Source organism: Anastrepha obliqua, chromosome 4 (genome assembly GCF_027943255.1).
Source record: "Anastrepha obliqua isolate idAnaObli1 chromosome 4, idAnaObli1_1.0, whole genome shotgun sequence".
NCBI classification, from domain to species: domain Eukaryota; kingdom Metazoa; phylum Arthropoda; class Insecta; order Diptera; family Tephritidae; genus Anastrepha; species Anastrepha obliqua.
This window is the reverse complement of record NC_072895.1, coordinates 115,893,105-115,910,083: the sequence shown is the minus strand read 5'-3', so window position 1 is coordinate 115,910,083 and position 16,979 is coordinate 115,893,105. Positions and strand designations below refer to the sequence as shown.

The 16,979-nt window shown below is 34.7% G+C and overlaps 1 protein-coding gene across 1 annotated transcript; it reads left to right on the top strand.

Moving 5' to 3' along the window:
• Window positions 1-895: 895 nt before the first annotated feature.
• LOC129245997 (gustatory receptor for sugar taste 43a-like) lies at window positions 896-16,544 on the top strand. Its single transcript, XM_054884478.1, has 12 exons — window positions 896-1,049; window positions 1,933-1,987; window positions 5,670-5,802; window positions 7,464-7,563; window positions 7,627-7,683; window positions 8,221-8,364; window positions 8,493-8,618; window positions 10,446-10,524; window positions 10,615-10,807; window positions 10,884-10,952; window positions 11,039-11,128; window positions 16,482-16,544. The coding sequence occupies exons 1-12, from the start codon at window positions 896-898 to the stop codon at window positions 16,542-16,544; spliced, it is 1,263 nt and encodes a 420-aa protein (XP_054740453.1).
• Window positions 16,545-16,979: the final 435 nt, after the last annotated feature.

Genomic DNA, 16,979 nt, shown 5'->3' with positions numbered 1-16,979 from the left:
GAAATTTAGTCGGCGCGTGCGGAGGTCATACGCTGATATCTTTCAAATAAAGTTTAGGGGTGTTAACGGGAAGGAAAATATATATTATATAAATATATTTATGTACATACAAGTGGATGTGTGTATGCCTATATATTTTTATGCTGTAATTTTGGTGTTTAATTGAAAACCAATAATTTCCTTTGGTGCAATTAAAAAAAAAAGATAGGAAATATTGTGCTTATAATTAAAAATCAAATTTACAAAATGGAAAACAACGAGTTTTTATTTTTAATTTCAAAGATTTTTTTTATCTCAGCAAACTCGTGGCATTAGCTTCGACTTCGATGCAGCAAAATGCAAAGGGCGTAATTGAGATCAGACAAAAAAGTAATAACTGCCCTCAAAAAACTCGACTGGTTTGCGTCTGCCAATTGGTGTGTTTAGTTATGAGGGAAGAATCAATTGAAGTTGAACTTAAATTGAATTTGTACAACTTGATTACTGCCTAGTCTCTTGACGTGTGTGCATTTTGTTTACTTCAACAATAAATCGCTTATTTGCGTCTAAGTGTGTGGCCCATTAGTGGCAACGGAATGTGGTGACGAAAATGCTGTTTACCACCAGTGCTTGTTTGTACACCGTCACTTTTGGTCATTTATCAAAATGAATGCATAACAACTTGTACTTGACGAAATTTTAATTTTCACACAGTTTCAACTTGAATAGGCGATGCCAGTTGGTGAACGGAGATCGTACGTTGTCGCATACGGAGGTTATACTCTGATATTCGGTTAACATTTCGGAGTGCTAACGGGAAGAAAAATATATACATATACATATATGTAGTATATAATAGAATTTCAAACAAAAAAAAAACAGTTTTACTTTTTTAATTAACAATCAAATTTACAAAATGGAAATCAACGAGTCATCTTTAAGTGTGTTTTATCTCAGCAAAGTTCTAGGCTTAGCTCCGATTTCGATTCGTCAAGAGGCGAAAGGCGCAATTGAGATAAGGCGTAGCATTTTGTTGTCCGCATACTCGGCTGCTTTAGGCCTGATCCTGGGTGCGTATGAGCGCTATTTTAAGGGGTTATATACCTTGTGAGTCCGAAAAAATGGACGATTGTTATAATTTTTTTTTAAATATGTTTTAGAACTTTTATTCAAATGAGGCATATATCATGCTGAAGTGTAACTCTCGAAGAACACATTTTGATGTATTTATTTAAAAAAATGTTATTATTTATTGTTAATATCGCCTCTCCCCCGAAACGCAGTTTTTTAGAAGAGGCTTGCAGTGATCACGGTAGCGCATGAGCAGCTTAACTGAAATCAAAAAAATTAAATGATTATTGTAGAAAAATGTTTTTTAGTAAATCTAAATGGTTTATTTACCCAAAAAAAATTTTTCTCGACATGAAAACCGCTTTGCACCAAAAAACGATTTTTGAGGGGTTGAAAAATTAAAAAAAAAATTAATTTCAGCGAACTATGCAAATATTTATAAAAAGTGAACCGTTCAGATTCACGGGTTGTAACTTCGAATAATAAAAAAAAAGTTTATGCAAATCGGTCAAATAGTTTTTGATAAATAATGATCACCGCGTCTAAAGTTTTGCGTGCACTTCATTTATGGATAATTTGCGCGCTTCCACGGTCTGTAACTTTCGTTCTAGTGCTCCGATCTTTATGATTTTTTTAATTAATATTTTTAAGACGATGTACTTTTAGAATATGTCATAAAAAAAATATCGATTTTTTAGTCCAACACAAGGTCCAACGCCCCTTAAATAAGCAGTGAAAGTAGAATTTAAATCAAGCAAAAAAAAAAAAAAAATTGAATTCATTTAGTGAAATGAAAGTAAAATGTATTTTAGTGGCAGCACAAGTTCTATAATTTTCATTAAATGATGAAGTATGGTGTTATTTTTTATATATTATATGTAGTGGTTCTTAGCATCGAGGGCTTATTATTCGATGTAAATTCGGAAGTTCCTTTGCGGTAAGTATTATTTTAAATCACGCTTACCTTTTTAAAATACGCATATACAGCACGCTAAGCTTAAAAATCGTTATATTACTAAGTTTTGGTTTCAATAGCTTAATAATAATATAATAATTACACATTAATTAAAAGAAAACATAAATATATTGTTCTCCATAAAATCAAGCAAATAAATATCAAAAATATTCTCATCCATTTTATTATGTTAAAACTGCCATCAATAATTTACTGTGTGCATAAGTGTTTTTTGTTTGTTTTTAATTTTAGTTCAATTTTAAATAATTTAAAAGCATTTATTTTCACGCATTTCAATGTTCAACTTCAACTGGCGCTGCAAGCAAATGTCGCTAGCAGCATGCTGCGCTACAATGTTGCCAACATTGCCGTCTTATTTAACACGCATCAGTGTCCTGAGTCAATTTTACACTACTTACAAATGAAAAATAGAAACAAAAAAATGGCCAAAATCGCTTCATTTTGTGTGAAAATGTGTAGTACAATATTTATTTTTTTATTTGGTTTGCATTTTATTTTCGCGCTTGTTAAGGCCGATGATGTCAATATCATCGGCATACGCCAACAATTGTACGCTCTTATAAAAAATTGTGACTGAGCGATTAAGTTCTGCGGCTCGTACGATTCTCTCCAAAATCAGGTTAAAGAAGTCACACGACTGCAAGTCACCCTGTCTGAAACCTCATTTGGTATCAAACGGCTCGGAGAGGTCCTTCCCAATTCTGACGGCGCTGCTCGTATTGAGCAACATCATCTTGCATAGCCGTATTAGTTTTGCGGGTATACCAAATTCAGACATCGCGGCATACAGGTAACGCCTTTCCGTACTGTCGAATGAAGCTTTGAAATCGATGAAAAGATGGTGTGTGTCGATTCTCCAAGATTTGGCGTATTGTGACAATCAAATCGAATATTATTTGCTTGTTATTTGCCGGCCTGCTGCTTGTAAACAAACAAATTGTCGTCAAGTGATCAGAAAAACAACCCTGAGTCTTCAACCCGGCGGAGATAATTGAAATGCGTCTCACTATTTTTCCGCGGTAAAAATAACCGACGGCAAGAGAACCATTGCCGCCGCAATTCTGTGCGATTTAATGCGATTAAATGTTATGCAAGTAGCCGTCAGCCGTTACCTGCTGCCCGCTGCAAGACTGTTTAGCACATAATACAAATTCAGCTAGTTAAAAATATTATAAAAATTCTAAAGGGTTTTCCAATAAGAGGTGTTATTTTGATATTCAAAGAAAAATGCTATTTTGTAATATAAATGATCGGATGTTTATTTCATTATAAAGAGGAAGGTATGCCGTTAATAGTGGAAAATAACATCAGACAAATGACTACCACAACCACACTTACAGGACTATATCCTTTTCACAAATTTTCTATAACCGAATTGCAAAGTGGCTGCCCTATGTCCTCGATAACCTCACGAATTCCATCTCTGAGGTCTTGAATCGACCCTGGGCTGTTGGCGTAGACCTTATCTTTCACGTGGCCCCAAAGAAACTAGTTGTTAAATCACAAGATTTCGGTGGCCGATTGGGATCACCTCTTGAAGAGATAACACAGTCCGGAAACTTTTCTCGCAAAATATCAATGGTTTCGTTGCTTGTGTGGCACGTAATCTTGTTAAAAATAAACATTGCCCAGATCAATACCATCCAATTTCGGCCATAAAAAATCGTTAGTCATCTCTTGATAGCTCAATCCATTCATCTGTAACACCTGTTATTGGACAACCCTTTATCAGTCACCAGTCACCAAATAAAAACCAGTAAATATTGGACTTAGATATTGATAATAAAAATAAAACTAGAGAAAAGTATACGGAAAATAGAAATAAGTGATACATAAAAATTATAAAGTTTCGCCATACAAAGAGCAACCAAAATATGTACAATAACATAAATACTAATTAAGAAAATATTCATAGTTCCAATATTAAAATAAAACTTGTATACGATAATGCTATTGAAACATTATAAAAAAATTTAATAAGTAGTAGAATAATAAACCAGCTCACGTAGACCGTTGCCGATCCATTGTGATACCAAAGCACAACAGGAGTGAAACCATTTTGTTTTAAGTGCAAACGCATTGATCTGACTGATACTTGTATCTCTAAGGTCCGCAGTATCATTGGATAACGATGAGCCAAAGTATCTAAACCCAGTTGCATGCCACGCAGGACAAAGAAGATGTCTGACAGACTCTTCCTCCTCCTCATTCTCACAGCATCTGCAATAGTCGAAATAAGTTATATTCAATATTTGAGCATGACAACCTAGGAAGCAGTGTCCTGTGATGAAAACATCTAACATAGAGCCGTTTTCGACGATTGGGCCGATTAAGTAACCTTTTAGTGCATGACATCCCATTTTGGTCAAATTCTTTTTGTAGTGTACACGTCAGACTATGAACTCACTTCGTGTTGGCCGAAGTGGCAATGCTACTTGCACCACACAGTTTGTAAGTTGAGAGGTGTTTGAGAACATTGTAGTCTCCATACGGAGGTGGTGTCCTCTCTCGCTTTGTCTCCCTTACACCTCCCTGGCGTGTCACTATGGCACCCATATCAAATGGATGCGAAAATATTCCGCTATCTCGTTAAGAGATTCTCAGCATTTGCGATCAATAATGGAATTAGTGACAACCCCATCAAGAGATTAAATTGCCGCATAATAAGTATAGGCTTCTCTAAAGGAAGTCACATTTTTGCCTAACCAGACAGCTACCTCATTAATGACTGGAAATTCAGCCTGAAATACGCTACAGATTAGGAAGACGAGCCGAAACGCTTACTTTTGTCTTTTTACAGTAGACGCCAAGCCAACTTAATTAAACTTTGCACCATCAGTAAAGAACCGTAAGTAGTGGTTCCGACCAGGTACATGTACGAGTATTGTCAATCCACTTACGGCTAGCTGGAATTCACGACCTAAATAACCTATTAAAAAATGGTTTATGCAAACAATGTAATAAATTAGAGCTGTGTAATTAATACTTAATAAATTGGAATATAAGAGTTAACTTACCTACTAGCGATGGGGATGTTATATATGCACATAAATATTTATTACTACTTGAATTGTTAATTGTTACACTTGCTAATATATTTACCACGGTGCAAAAACTCTAGTGCTTACGTGCTTTTTTATGTTAAAAAAATGTTAATACTAATAATTGAAAAAGAAAATTTATATTTCAAAAAATTAAAAAAATATTAATTAAACTTTCATGAATGAAGCGTATAATATTGAAAATTTACTTATAAGCATTAAAAATATGCAATTATTATTATTTGCGCGCAGAAATGTTGCTGGTGAAATTGTTGCTAACAACATGTTGCTCGGAGTTATGCAGCATTTTTATTAAAAGTGAGTGCTTTAAATGTTTTGATGTAGAATTTTTGGAAAAGTTGAAGTTGGATATGTGAATTTGATCCTCTTTGACATTTTTTTTAAATTATTTTCTTATACTTTTCTTCTAACTAGAAATGACTGAAAGGTTTTGTAGAAAAGTCGAAATTTATTCACTGTATTTTTAGACTCACTAAGTAGTATGAAAAGGTTTTGAGATCAAGTTAATATTTTATTGCATCGCCTGCTTTCACAACTACAATACATAACTTACCTCTTAATACAAATAATCAATCTTTTAGAATGAATACTTCTACCTCCAAAGTGGTAACTGCGTTCGATGTGACTGTGGTGGTGTTGTCGAGTGCTGCTGGCATGGGTTGCGGTCTCTTCAGCGTGAAACCTACACAAGAGCTCAATTCACGTTTAAGGAAGGTAAATAATTTTTTCTATCCACTCTTCATAGATAGCATAAAGTTTAAGTGCTATAAATCGAAGCTTTTTATTCTTAAAATTGTCTAAAACCGAAGGTACGAACACAGATAAGAACTCAGAAGTAAAACCATTAAGAGACTCCATATTTAACATCGGCGAGATATTCTTCCACTTTTTTACCCAATTAAATGCGTTTCAATTTTTAAATAACACGAATTTGCTAGCAGGCCAACTGTTCGCCATCGCTAAAAAGGTTGTAGAAGCTAAACAAGCTTCAAAATCGATCAAAAAATTTTGTAATGCGACTGAATACTCAATAGACTATACTTTCGAAGCATTAAAAAAATCAGCTTTTCTGATTCTGGATAACTAATCTTCTTTAATATTGAATAATAACACATGGACTGAAAAGTGCCGGGCCAAACATATATAAGGCACTAGTTTTATTGCGTTCACTTCTTTTTTAGTTAGTACTAACTTTAGACAGGCAGTTGTTAAAATTTCATTGTATTCTATTCATTAGTTCGTGAGTTATTGGGCTGAGAGTGACGCTACTGAGGTTATTTTCATAACAATGGATCAAAAAGAATTTCGTGTTTTAATTTTACACTGCTTCTTGATGAGGGGGAAAACACCGTTCAAGCGAAGCAATGGCTGGAAATGTGTTATGGGGACTCCGCTTTGCTCAGAAGCAACAACAAAAAACCGATGGTTTGCTGACTTCAAATGTGGTCGTAAAAGCACCTATGATGCACAAAAATCCACAAAATCGAAATCCAATGAACCGAAAAGTGAAGTTGCTTGAGTTAGCTGACATCGTAAAGATATCAAAAGAACGTATTGGCTTTATATTGCTTGAGCATTTCACTATAAGAAAGCTCTGTTCAAAGAGGGTGCCGCGTTTTCTCACTGTTGGCCAAAAACAAGACATCGCACCGTATCACAAATCAATCTAAACAATGACAAAACTACATGAACTGAACTGCAAATCACTCCCACATCCATCGTATCGCCAGATTTGGCTCCCAGTGACTAATGGCTTTTCCTAATGGTCGCCGGTACAAAATTTCGCTCGAATGAAGAGGTTATCGCTGAACTGAGGCCTAAGTTAAATCGTTATACAAAAGTGGTATTGAAATGTTAGAGCGGCGTTGGAATGATTTCGTTATTCTTGATGGAAATTACGTTAATGAATAAAGCTGAGTGTAAACAAAGAAACCTGTCTTCTTTGTTAGGCTCGGGACTTTTCAGCCCATGTGTTATTTTGGAACATCTTTAGTTTTTTCAAATTTTGCGAATTTCAAGCTAAAACAGTCTCAAACGAATCGATTTCCATAACTTTGATGAACAGTTTTGGTATTCTTTGGGGCCTATTACAGTATCGATGAATATTTTGGACTTAGCAAAGTTTCTTATCATGGAGAAGAAACGGTTAACAATAAAATAAGTAGTTCAATAGTTTGGGCAATGACGCATTTTTTTATTTTTCTTGCTGCTGGCATTAAAATAAATATTTTCGAAAAAAGTAGACCTGGAAAATTTTCACTACAGCGATATGTGAAACCTGAAACCTATAAAAAATATTAAATAATTTAGTACCCAGCACTACGACGAGATTAATTAATTCTTATATAAGTACATACATATTTTTTATTCTACAGTTCGATGCCGAAATGCATTCTTTTTCGAACTTCAAACGTGATCGCATTGTAGCCAGACTATTGGCCACAATCCCGTTGATAATAACTGCAGTACTGATAGGTTGTATAATCATTTAAAAAAATAGACATTTGCTATTTACAATTTCAAAAAATTTTGTTGAAGGGTTTGACATATGGACATGGTTACTCCAAGTCGAAATCGGACCAAACAAGTCTCGCAGTAAGTGATTGAAAATAACCTATCGCTCATTTGCTGCAAGAGCGCCATAATCCACAAGCCAATAAGGTAAGAAAAACGAATTTAAAGGCTTAAATTGACTATGCCTTCCTAAGTCAAAGTAATAACACGTATTTTATTTGGTTTTGCCATAATTTTTTTTCACAGTTTAGAAAAGAGCTTGTGGCCATTTCTGCAAACATATTATCTAAAAGTAAATAATTTTTTTTTTGTAATATGGCATTCTTGTAGCAAATGACATTTTTTTTATACAAGGTGGCACAAAATTAATCATCCAAATATCATTATCATCCATAAATAAAAAAAAATATTTTCAATGATCGAATTCTTTACATTGACCTTTACCCCCTCCATTGTTTGTTGGTTTGTATACTGCGGTTGTCTAGATTGTAACAAGTGGGAAATGTGACTGTCTTACGACGCCATTTGCAAAAATTATGAATCTTCCGATAGGGTGGTTAATTTCGTGCCACCCTGTACATATAGAGCAACATGTATCATTTGTTGGTTTTGTTTCAGAAACCAATATCGAATGGTATTTACCATTTTATTTCCTTTATTTTATCATGATGGGATTCCATGTTTTATTCGCCAACACTGCCTTTGGACTTGGCAGACGTTTTCGCCGTTTAAATGAAACGTTGAGGAGTCATTATCTTACAGGTAAGGGTATAATAAGTACAAGGTTGATGGTGTTTATTTTATAAGTAAACATTTGAAAAAAGCGATTTAAAATACACTTGTAAATATTTCATTCAACACTAAACCCGTATATTTTTTTCTTTTTACAGATAAAAAAGTTTACGGTGTTATGAAAAATCATTCTAATAGCATTAGAATCACTCCAGGTAATACGATGTCACTACATGAGAGTATACAACATTTGCAAAGCGAATCAATGAATAAAGAAAATTTAGGTGAGTTTAAGCGAAAAAAAACTAGTGAAGCAGAGCTTTAATTCGGTTGGAGCCGAGCTTCATATAGCCGGCGCATGTTTTAGGTGTAATAATATAATATTAAATAAAATACGAATTAGTATTTCCAATGATTTCTTTTTCATTCGACTTTTTTTTTTATTACACAAGCTCAACCCTATTTCACGGCTGGCTGTACTGTAAGCCCATTCGGCGCTGTGAACCCAATTTTTTAATACATTTTCGATATTTGGCAATTATCTCATCAAAGTGTATATCAATTTCGTGTTTCAACTTTTGAAAGGTCTCTGGGTGGTTGGCATAATATTTGTCCATAATGGAGCCCTACATTAAACTGTTTAATGGTAGGCAAATTGCTGCTCCGAGGAGGCCAATTGACGTCACCGCTTCGGCTTATTATTAAGTTTTCGGAAATCGCAGAATTCAGACGCAAATCTGGTCGTCTTGTTTAAACCAGATGTCTTCAATGGCATTTTCTTTTACAAGGTGGCGCAAAATTAATTACTCTAGCGGATGATTTATAATTATTACAATTTATACAAATAGACAATTAATGGAGCGCGTGAAGGTCAAAACAAAAATTTTCATGACTCAAAATCATTTTTTTTTGTATTTGGTTCATAAACTTTTCTTTCTGTTCATTTTTTTTTTTTTTTGTACAGCACTCAGGCAACATTAAGTCCATTGTACTGCATTCGGGTTCCCTTTTTAATTTTCTTTCAATCTATCCGACCTCCAAAGAAATTTGAGTAGATCTTGTGGTGCTAAGAAGCTAAGGAGGTCATTTCTTAACACATCAGTACCAAAGACCCCGAGCCTGATTCCAGCGAAGGCCGGGCAGACGCACAGGAAGAGGTCCGCCGTCTCATCCTCCTCACCACATGCTGGGCAAAGTGCATAGCCTGATATGACCATCTTTTCCAAGTGCTTCCCCAATAGAAAGTAGCCTGTCATCATCAGGCCAACCAGCTGCCTACAGTCGTTTCTGCTTAGTAACAGGATCTGCGACAGTCGGTCGGACATGACAGGTAACATCAGTTTTGCCCATCTGCAGTCTCCATCCTAACTAAAGAGTCAGGGGTTTCGTTTGATTTGATTTCTGTGTCATATTTGGACAATGTACGTTGGTCACCCTCAATCAGTTCATCAGCCAATTAGTTCTTCTTATTGATTTTGATACAACCTTTCATAATTTATTCATATGGGCTTTATATATAAGTACGGGTATGTCTATCTGTTCTTTGCCAAAATGAGATCAATTTTCAAAAATATTTTTCCTCATGTACAAATCCTACTTCTGTCTCTCAGACAATTTCTTAAATAAATTATGAGCAAATTTTCTTTAGTAGCTACCGAAGTGTCGAAATTACCATTCTGTGGACTATGGACTGTGACTACTTTCTGGTCTTTGGTGCCTATTGTCCGATTTCGCTAATTTTTATACCAATTTATCTTCCACTCGTACTAGGAAGCTTGCGATATTCCAACTTTTATTCGATTTATCTAAATGGGTTCAATGCATTACAAACAACCATTATGTGAAAAATGTTATATTACTCTAGTACACTAGTGCGCACGGGTGTACAAATTTTAAATCTCCCTAGTTGCTAAAGTGTTCCGCAATATATCAAAGTTAATACGCAATAATTTCAAAGATATAGCGGAGCGCAAGATTGTGAAGATTTAAAAATTAATGTTCAATTTTTTATGCTCAAAAAACCATTGTACAAATACATATAAGAATCGTGCATATCTTTTTAGCTCCACGCCCATTTTCAATGTCTAAGCTATTTTGCTCTTTTCTTTCAGGAAAAACACGAGTTTGCCTGTTGCGATCACTTGCCGACCATCACGAATCTTTGGGCAAATGTGTGCAAATTTTTTCACAGTAAGTAGTATCATATAAAAGAAACCTAAAAAAATCAAATAAAATTTTCCAAACTAATAAGCCCAAATAATTATTTTTTGCGCCCACCAGCACCTATGGCACTGCTGTGCTTTTCATCCTAGTATCCTGCCTGCTGCACGTGGTGGCCACTTCCTATTTTCTATTTGTGGCGTTGCTAAATCGAAATGCTACCGGCTATGTATGGGGTCAAGCATTGTGGATTACTTTGCATATAATGCGATTGTTATTGGTGGTGGAACCATGTCACATTGCAACGAGGGAGGTGTGTATAAAGTCTTCCAACATCATTTGCTTTAAACTTCTATATCAAATTATTATAATAAAAAAATATTAACCAGTCCAAGAAAACTATACAAATTGTGTCCGAGATCGAGCGAAGAACTAATGAGCCGATACTAGTGGAAGAGGTGAACCTTTTGTTTTTGTTGCTCATGCAAATCGTGTGAGCAACTGAATTTGTAATATAAACTTTTGTTTTTTTTTTCAAGCATAGATCAAAAAGTTTTGGCAACAGTTACTTGTTATCGATGTAGAATTCTCCGCGCTGGGGCTATGTCGTATTAATAGAAATATTTTGACATCGGTGAGTAGACAAACTGGAAAATATTTTATTGTTATTCATTAAATTAGTAACAAGTTAGAAGGTGGCACAAAATTAAGCATCCATTTTTTATTTTTGAATAACTTTTTTATAAAATACAATTAAAAAAATTATTTAGAGCGATGAAAATCTTTATTTTTGACCTTGTTTAGTTCAGTTCACAAGTGCCAGTTCTTCTTCTTCTTAACCGCTTACGCGATTTTGGCCGAGTTGTACAAGGCGCGCCAGTCGTTTCTTTCTCGTGCTAACCGGCGCCAATTAGACACACCAAGTGAAGCCAAGTCCTTCTCCACCTGATCTTTCCAACGCAGAGGAGGCCTTCCTCTTCCTCTGTTACCACCAGCTGTTACCGCATCGAATACTTTCAAAGCCGGCTTTAGTTTCATAGAAAACTTGCGAAAACCCGCCCGTTCCGCTGGTCGTCTTCAAAAAAATCTAGATTAATTAATTAAATTAAGCCGAGAAATACTGTGTGTTTTTTATAGAAATTCTCGCGCATGAATAGTAATGAAAGAAATTTTGAATAGTAATAGCAATTAAAAAACGTTTGATGTGATTTACTTTATTACTTTTTTTATTGTAATGCTCTTTGGTATACAATATTCTTCGTTTTTCCATGCGTTGTTGAACAAATGAACAATACCGATGGCTTACCAACTCTTGAGCATGAAACATAAAGTTGGCCATGAGAAAAACATGGGTATTCTAAATCAATACCACAAATTCATAAAGTTTGAGCTTGAGACTTATTAATAGTAATCGCAAATGCAAGGCGAACAGGAAATTGAAGACGTTTGAATTCAAACGGCATATCCGATGGTATCATTGGTATTCGCGGTATTAAAACGTCTTCACCAGAGTATTTTCCATTCAAAATTGTTGCTTCAATGACGTTATTCATCAATCTCTTAACTCTTAATTGAGTGCCATTACATAGTCGTGGTTGATTTATGTTTCTCAACATAATAATCGGTTGAGGTTTAGCATGTGTGGCGGTAATCCAGGTAAATCAAAGGAATTCAAAAATTCAATGGGATAATTTACAATATCATCTTGATCTGTAACAGTGTCAACGGATCGATATGTTTGTTCTGGACTTGGTATGTTAGCCAAAATAGCCGCATTCATTTCATTCACATCTTTATTTTTGCCAGCCATGATGGCTCGTTCACTAAGCCAATCATGATTTTTGTAATTTTGAGGCAAATTTGGGGAAATACTTTGAATTAACTGTTCTTTCGTTTGACTTATTTGACAAAAGTTATTAAGCCAGTTAAATTGTCGACAGGAACTTTGCCATTTCCAATATCCAATAATTGCTGTGAAAATTCAGCAGCTGATGGATCATTTTGCATTAGAACACGTACATTTGTAGTTAGTTTGAGTGTTTGAACATGTCTCCACTGTTTCCACAAATATGATGATTTCAAACATGCAGCCAATTCATCTGCTACAGTTGCTCGAGGAATAACAGGCAGTGTTTGTCTAAAATCACCTGCCAGCAGCACTAAGGCACGACCAAACATTTCATTTTTACTACGTAAATATCGTAATGTCCTATCAAGCGCTTCCAGTGACTTTTTATGTGCCATCATGCACTCATCCCATACAATTACGTGTGCGAAAAAGCGGAGAAGGAGAAGAGAACTGTTCTATTCCCCCGCTTAAACCCAGCTATGTGTTCAGGTGCAAATGACTTTTTTGCGTGAAGTCTGATATAAAATAAGTTATATTTACCATACTCTTCTTAAATTTATATAAACTTTTCCAGGCGAAGTAAAAAAACTGACATATATTTGCTTCAACCGTATATTTGTGAGTACACAGGTAATACGTAAATATATGAATGATATTGGTAATATCTCATATTAGTATAACCTTTCTGCAAAAAATTAAGGAAACGATCACCAATCACGCCGGCAATGATAGAATGAATTTTTCACTATAACTGACTTCAGATTAACGTTTATATAAAAAGCGTATATGTAACATTTAAAAAATTTTTTAGAATTTTTTTTTTAATTTTTAATAATAAGTGGTCTTCCTCTTCCTCTTCCTGTAGCTATTCCTTTTCCTCTTCCATCTCCAGCTCCATCTCCTTTCTTTATCCCGGAAACGGGCAGTAAAAATTAGTTCACTTAAAAGCTTTCATCAACAGCTTCCATCCGATACCCATATTGTACAAACACATCCAAGGGTACCTTGGTCCACCTTCTCGGCTATATCTCGACACCCTGGTCACTCAGAGATCTAAAAAATACTCTGTATTAAAGCACTCATCAGTAGCTTTGATTTGATACCCACAATGTAAAAACACATCCTAGGGTTACCCTGGTCCTCGTTTTGGGCTTCGGCAGCGCCACCTGGTGGCGAGTGGAATCAATAAGCACATTATACTAAGCTTCACCGTGGAAAAATATATATATATACCAAATTTCATACAATAATAATCGGCCCAGACACACCCAACCAAAATGTATTCAATTCTAATGAATGCTATGTGCGGTACAAAAAATACGTGCGGCAAATAGCAAAAACACTTAACCGACGCACCGCACACACACGCGTTATCGGATTTCAATCAAACTTCACAGAAACCTTTGCCAAACCAGCACCAACAATGTGGGAAACTTTCATTGTTTTCTTTATACGCGTTGCTGAGATTACCCCGGACAAATGCACACTTTTTTCGGCTTAATTTTTATATATATAGATAATTTTTAATAATTTATATTAATAACCATAATATTAAAATACCGGCATCCGCTGCTATGCCTCGTTGAATAAAATCAAAACAACCAATCAGAAAAATATCAAGCAAAATTATTTTTATTAATTTTCTATCTCCACCGTTTTTGAACTTTGCATTTGGGTCATAGTTAAATAGCTTCTGCGGATTATGAAGTCTAGAGTGTGCTATAAATAGTGGGAAATAGGAAAAACTAAGATTTTTTAGATTCAATTTAAGCAAATATTCGATTATTAGTGATGAATGAGCGTGGTGGCGCGGCCTGAGGGCTGTGGGAAGGTAGTTCCATCATAAAAACATGCCTATAACCTTCACTGGGTGAAAATATGAATGCAAAAAATTTTTACGCCATTTGGTGTTGTCGTTTCGTAGTGATGCGCGGACAACGAACAGACATTCACCTTTATAGTATAAATTGAAAATAATCGTATAGAGTTTTTTAAAAATATAAAATTCTTCGGTTTTTCTTAAAATTTTTATCCATATTTTTCTAATTCATTAGCATAAAATATACTTAAAAAAAATTATTTGAGAAAGAAAGTTTTTTTCAAAATTCAACTTTGTTGCCAACGACTTTGAGTTGCAAATTATAAGGAAAGGAATTTTCGTATTATTAAATTATATGAAAAGTAGAGATTATATTAAGAATTAACCTCTTAATATTAATTAAATTCACTTAAATAATTTGTTTAAATTTTTCACTCATCTTTTACGAGGGTGTTATATTATATATTGCGCCCAATAATGAAAACACAGCAAAATATAAGTGAAAATGGCTTTGTTTTTTTTTAATATTCGCCTTGGAAGTCAACATACGTCTGCTTTCGCTTGAACGAATTTTCAAAGCACTTTTGCCACTCAAATACCTCCAAAATAATCTGTTTAAAAACTTAAATAGCTCCTTCAGGCATTGAACAACGTTGACCTCGCTTTTTATTTTTGATGTTCGCGAACAAAAAGTAATCATTGGGTGACAAATCAGGGCTGTAAGGCGGATGACCCATTAATTCGGACTTTTGAGTGCACAAAAGTCTCTTGTATGAGCCGATACATGAGAGCTCCGACGACTGTCGGTTCTATTGTATGTTCCTACGATAATCGGTTCTTCGTTATCGGAACGACCCGGGTTTATATCCGGTCAGGCAGCATGTATAAGTAATGTTTATGCTCGTACAACAACAACAACCTCGCTTTGTCTTGGTAAAGGTGAATCGTTTTCGGTTGGGCGGTTGGTTTTCCTTAATTCTCCGAAAACTTCTCGAAAGTAAATGGTTGTGTACCATTCAGAATTTACTGTTTGTTATAGGTAAGTTTCTCTAGTGGTATAGTTGCGACATGTCTAGATTTTCTGAAAAACAAAAACAGGCCACCATTTGCTTTGAGGTGCTACTTCCACAAAGCTCGTTTTGGAACACCCATATCGGCGATTGCTGATGCATAGATCTGGTCACCTGTAGCAATGCCATACGAGACGTGCTTTAAACCACCGCGGCTGAGTTTCTTCAACATTTCTTTACACCATCTGACACGGGTAAAGGAGTAATCACGAGTAAGGGAATAACGAATAATAAAGAAATACTAATTTTTATTAGGTTTTCTCCACTTTTTGGTGCCCTAATCTTCTTTGGCGTGTATTTTTCCAACCACTTTCACCAAACGTGTATATGTCCAGATTTCTTCGGTAAGACTTCACCTAACAAAACTTGGAGTATATATATGTAGGTATATAATTGGCGTACACCCTTTTTGTGTGTTTGACCGAGCATCCGCTCCTATTTGTGGTGTGCCGCCATTTTGTAGGTGTAAAACCACCTTAATATAAAAAAAATGGCGAAAAAAAACGTTGGGGGGAGGTTTTTATATGTAAAATATGTGTGCAAAATTTCAAAAGGATCGGTTGAGTAGTTTTCAAATGCCAATGACTACGCACTTTAAAAAAAAGGTTCGAGAAAACCGCGTTTAAAGTTTGTAATGGACTACGCGCGCAACCGCTGCGTCTCGGCAGATGTTTGAGGCGGCTCGGCTTTATGCTCTATAACTTAAAAAGTTTTGCTCGGATTGACTTAAAATTTTAACACGGTATTTTTGAAATGTTTTACTACAATAACATGCAAAAAAAAAAAATCGATTTTTATTTATCGAGCAAAACCGTTTTTTTAATTTTTGATCTTTCATCGAGATTCGAACCGACGTTCTATCTCTGAATTCCGAATGGTAGTCACGCACCAACCCATTCGGCCACGGCGGTCAAAATTTGGAGTACCTACCCACAAATAAGGCGTTTGTTAGAACTTTAACTTAAGCAGCTTAGAAAGCTACAGCCCTTAGATTATTCAACTATAGCTTTCTGATAAACTGGTGCTTTGGAAGAATGGCTTAATTAAAATTTTAAAATTTCTCCTCGAACAAATTTTAAAACAAAATATCATAATTCCTTCAAAAAAATTTTATAAAACTTATATTAATTATTGTATAATCACCATAAACATAAGAAATTTTTAGTAATTTAATGTTCCATTTAAATCAATAGTGCTTTGATATTTTTAATTAATTGGCTTAAATGTCTTTTCAATTTTTTACTTGCAGTTGAGCTCAGCCGTTGCTACGTATCTTGTCATTTTAATACAGTTCCAGAAATCCGGCGGATAATGGGACAGTCCTTAAAAATTGAGAGATCTGCCTATGCTGAAAAGCAGCTGAGAAGAGCAGTAAAAATAGAGTATAATCATGCCATAGCCAATGTACCAGGGGCCGTAATCATTATCAGTTTTATGAAAAAAACACTCAATCATATAATAAATTATTTTATTTAATTTTTTTATTTGATCATAATTTTGAGATTTTCAAATTTCAGTAATAATAATTTATTTCTGACTTTTATTACATTACTCAAGACAAAAAGTCATACATATATCGAGTTATATTTGTGCCCATAATTATGAAAGTTGTCTAAGTCATATATTAAAGTCTAAGTCATATATTTCTTGTTTCGAGATATTTAATGAATTGCGTTTAAACGAGTTAAGAAACATTTTTATATTATGCGAGATTTTAATTCATAATTTTCTTAGTCTTGATTACTGG

Coding starts and splice junctions, on each gene's coding strand:
- LOC129245997 (XM_054884478.1), top strand. CDS start 896: ATGGAAATCAACGAGTCATCTTTAAGTGTGTTTTATCTCAGCAAAGTT. Junction 7,684..8,220: donor CGGACCAAACAAGTCTCGCA/GTAAGTGATTGA, acceptor GTTTTGTTTCAG/AAACCAATATCGAATGGTAT. Junction 8,365..8,492: donor GAGGAGTCATTATCTTACAG/GTAAGGGTATAA, acceptor TTCTTTTTACAG/ATAAAAAAGTTTACGGTGTT.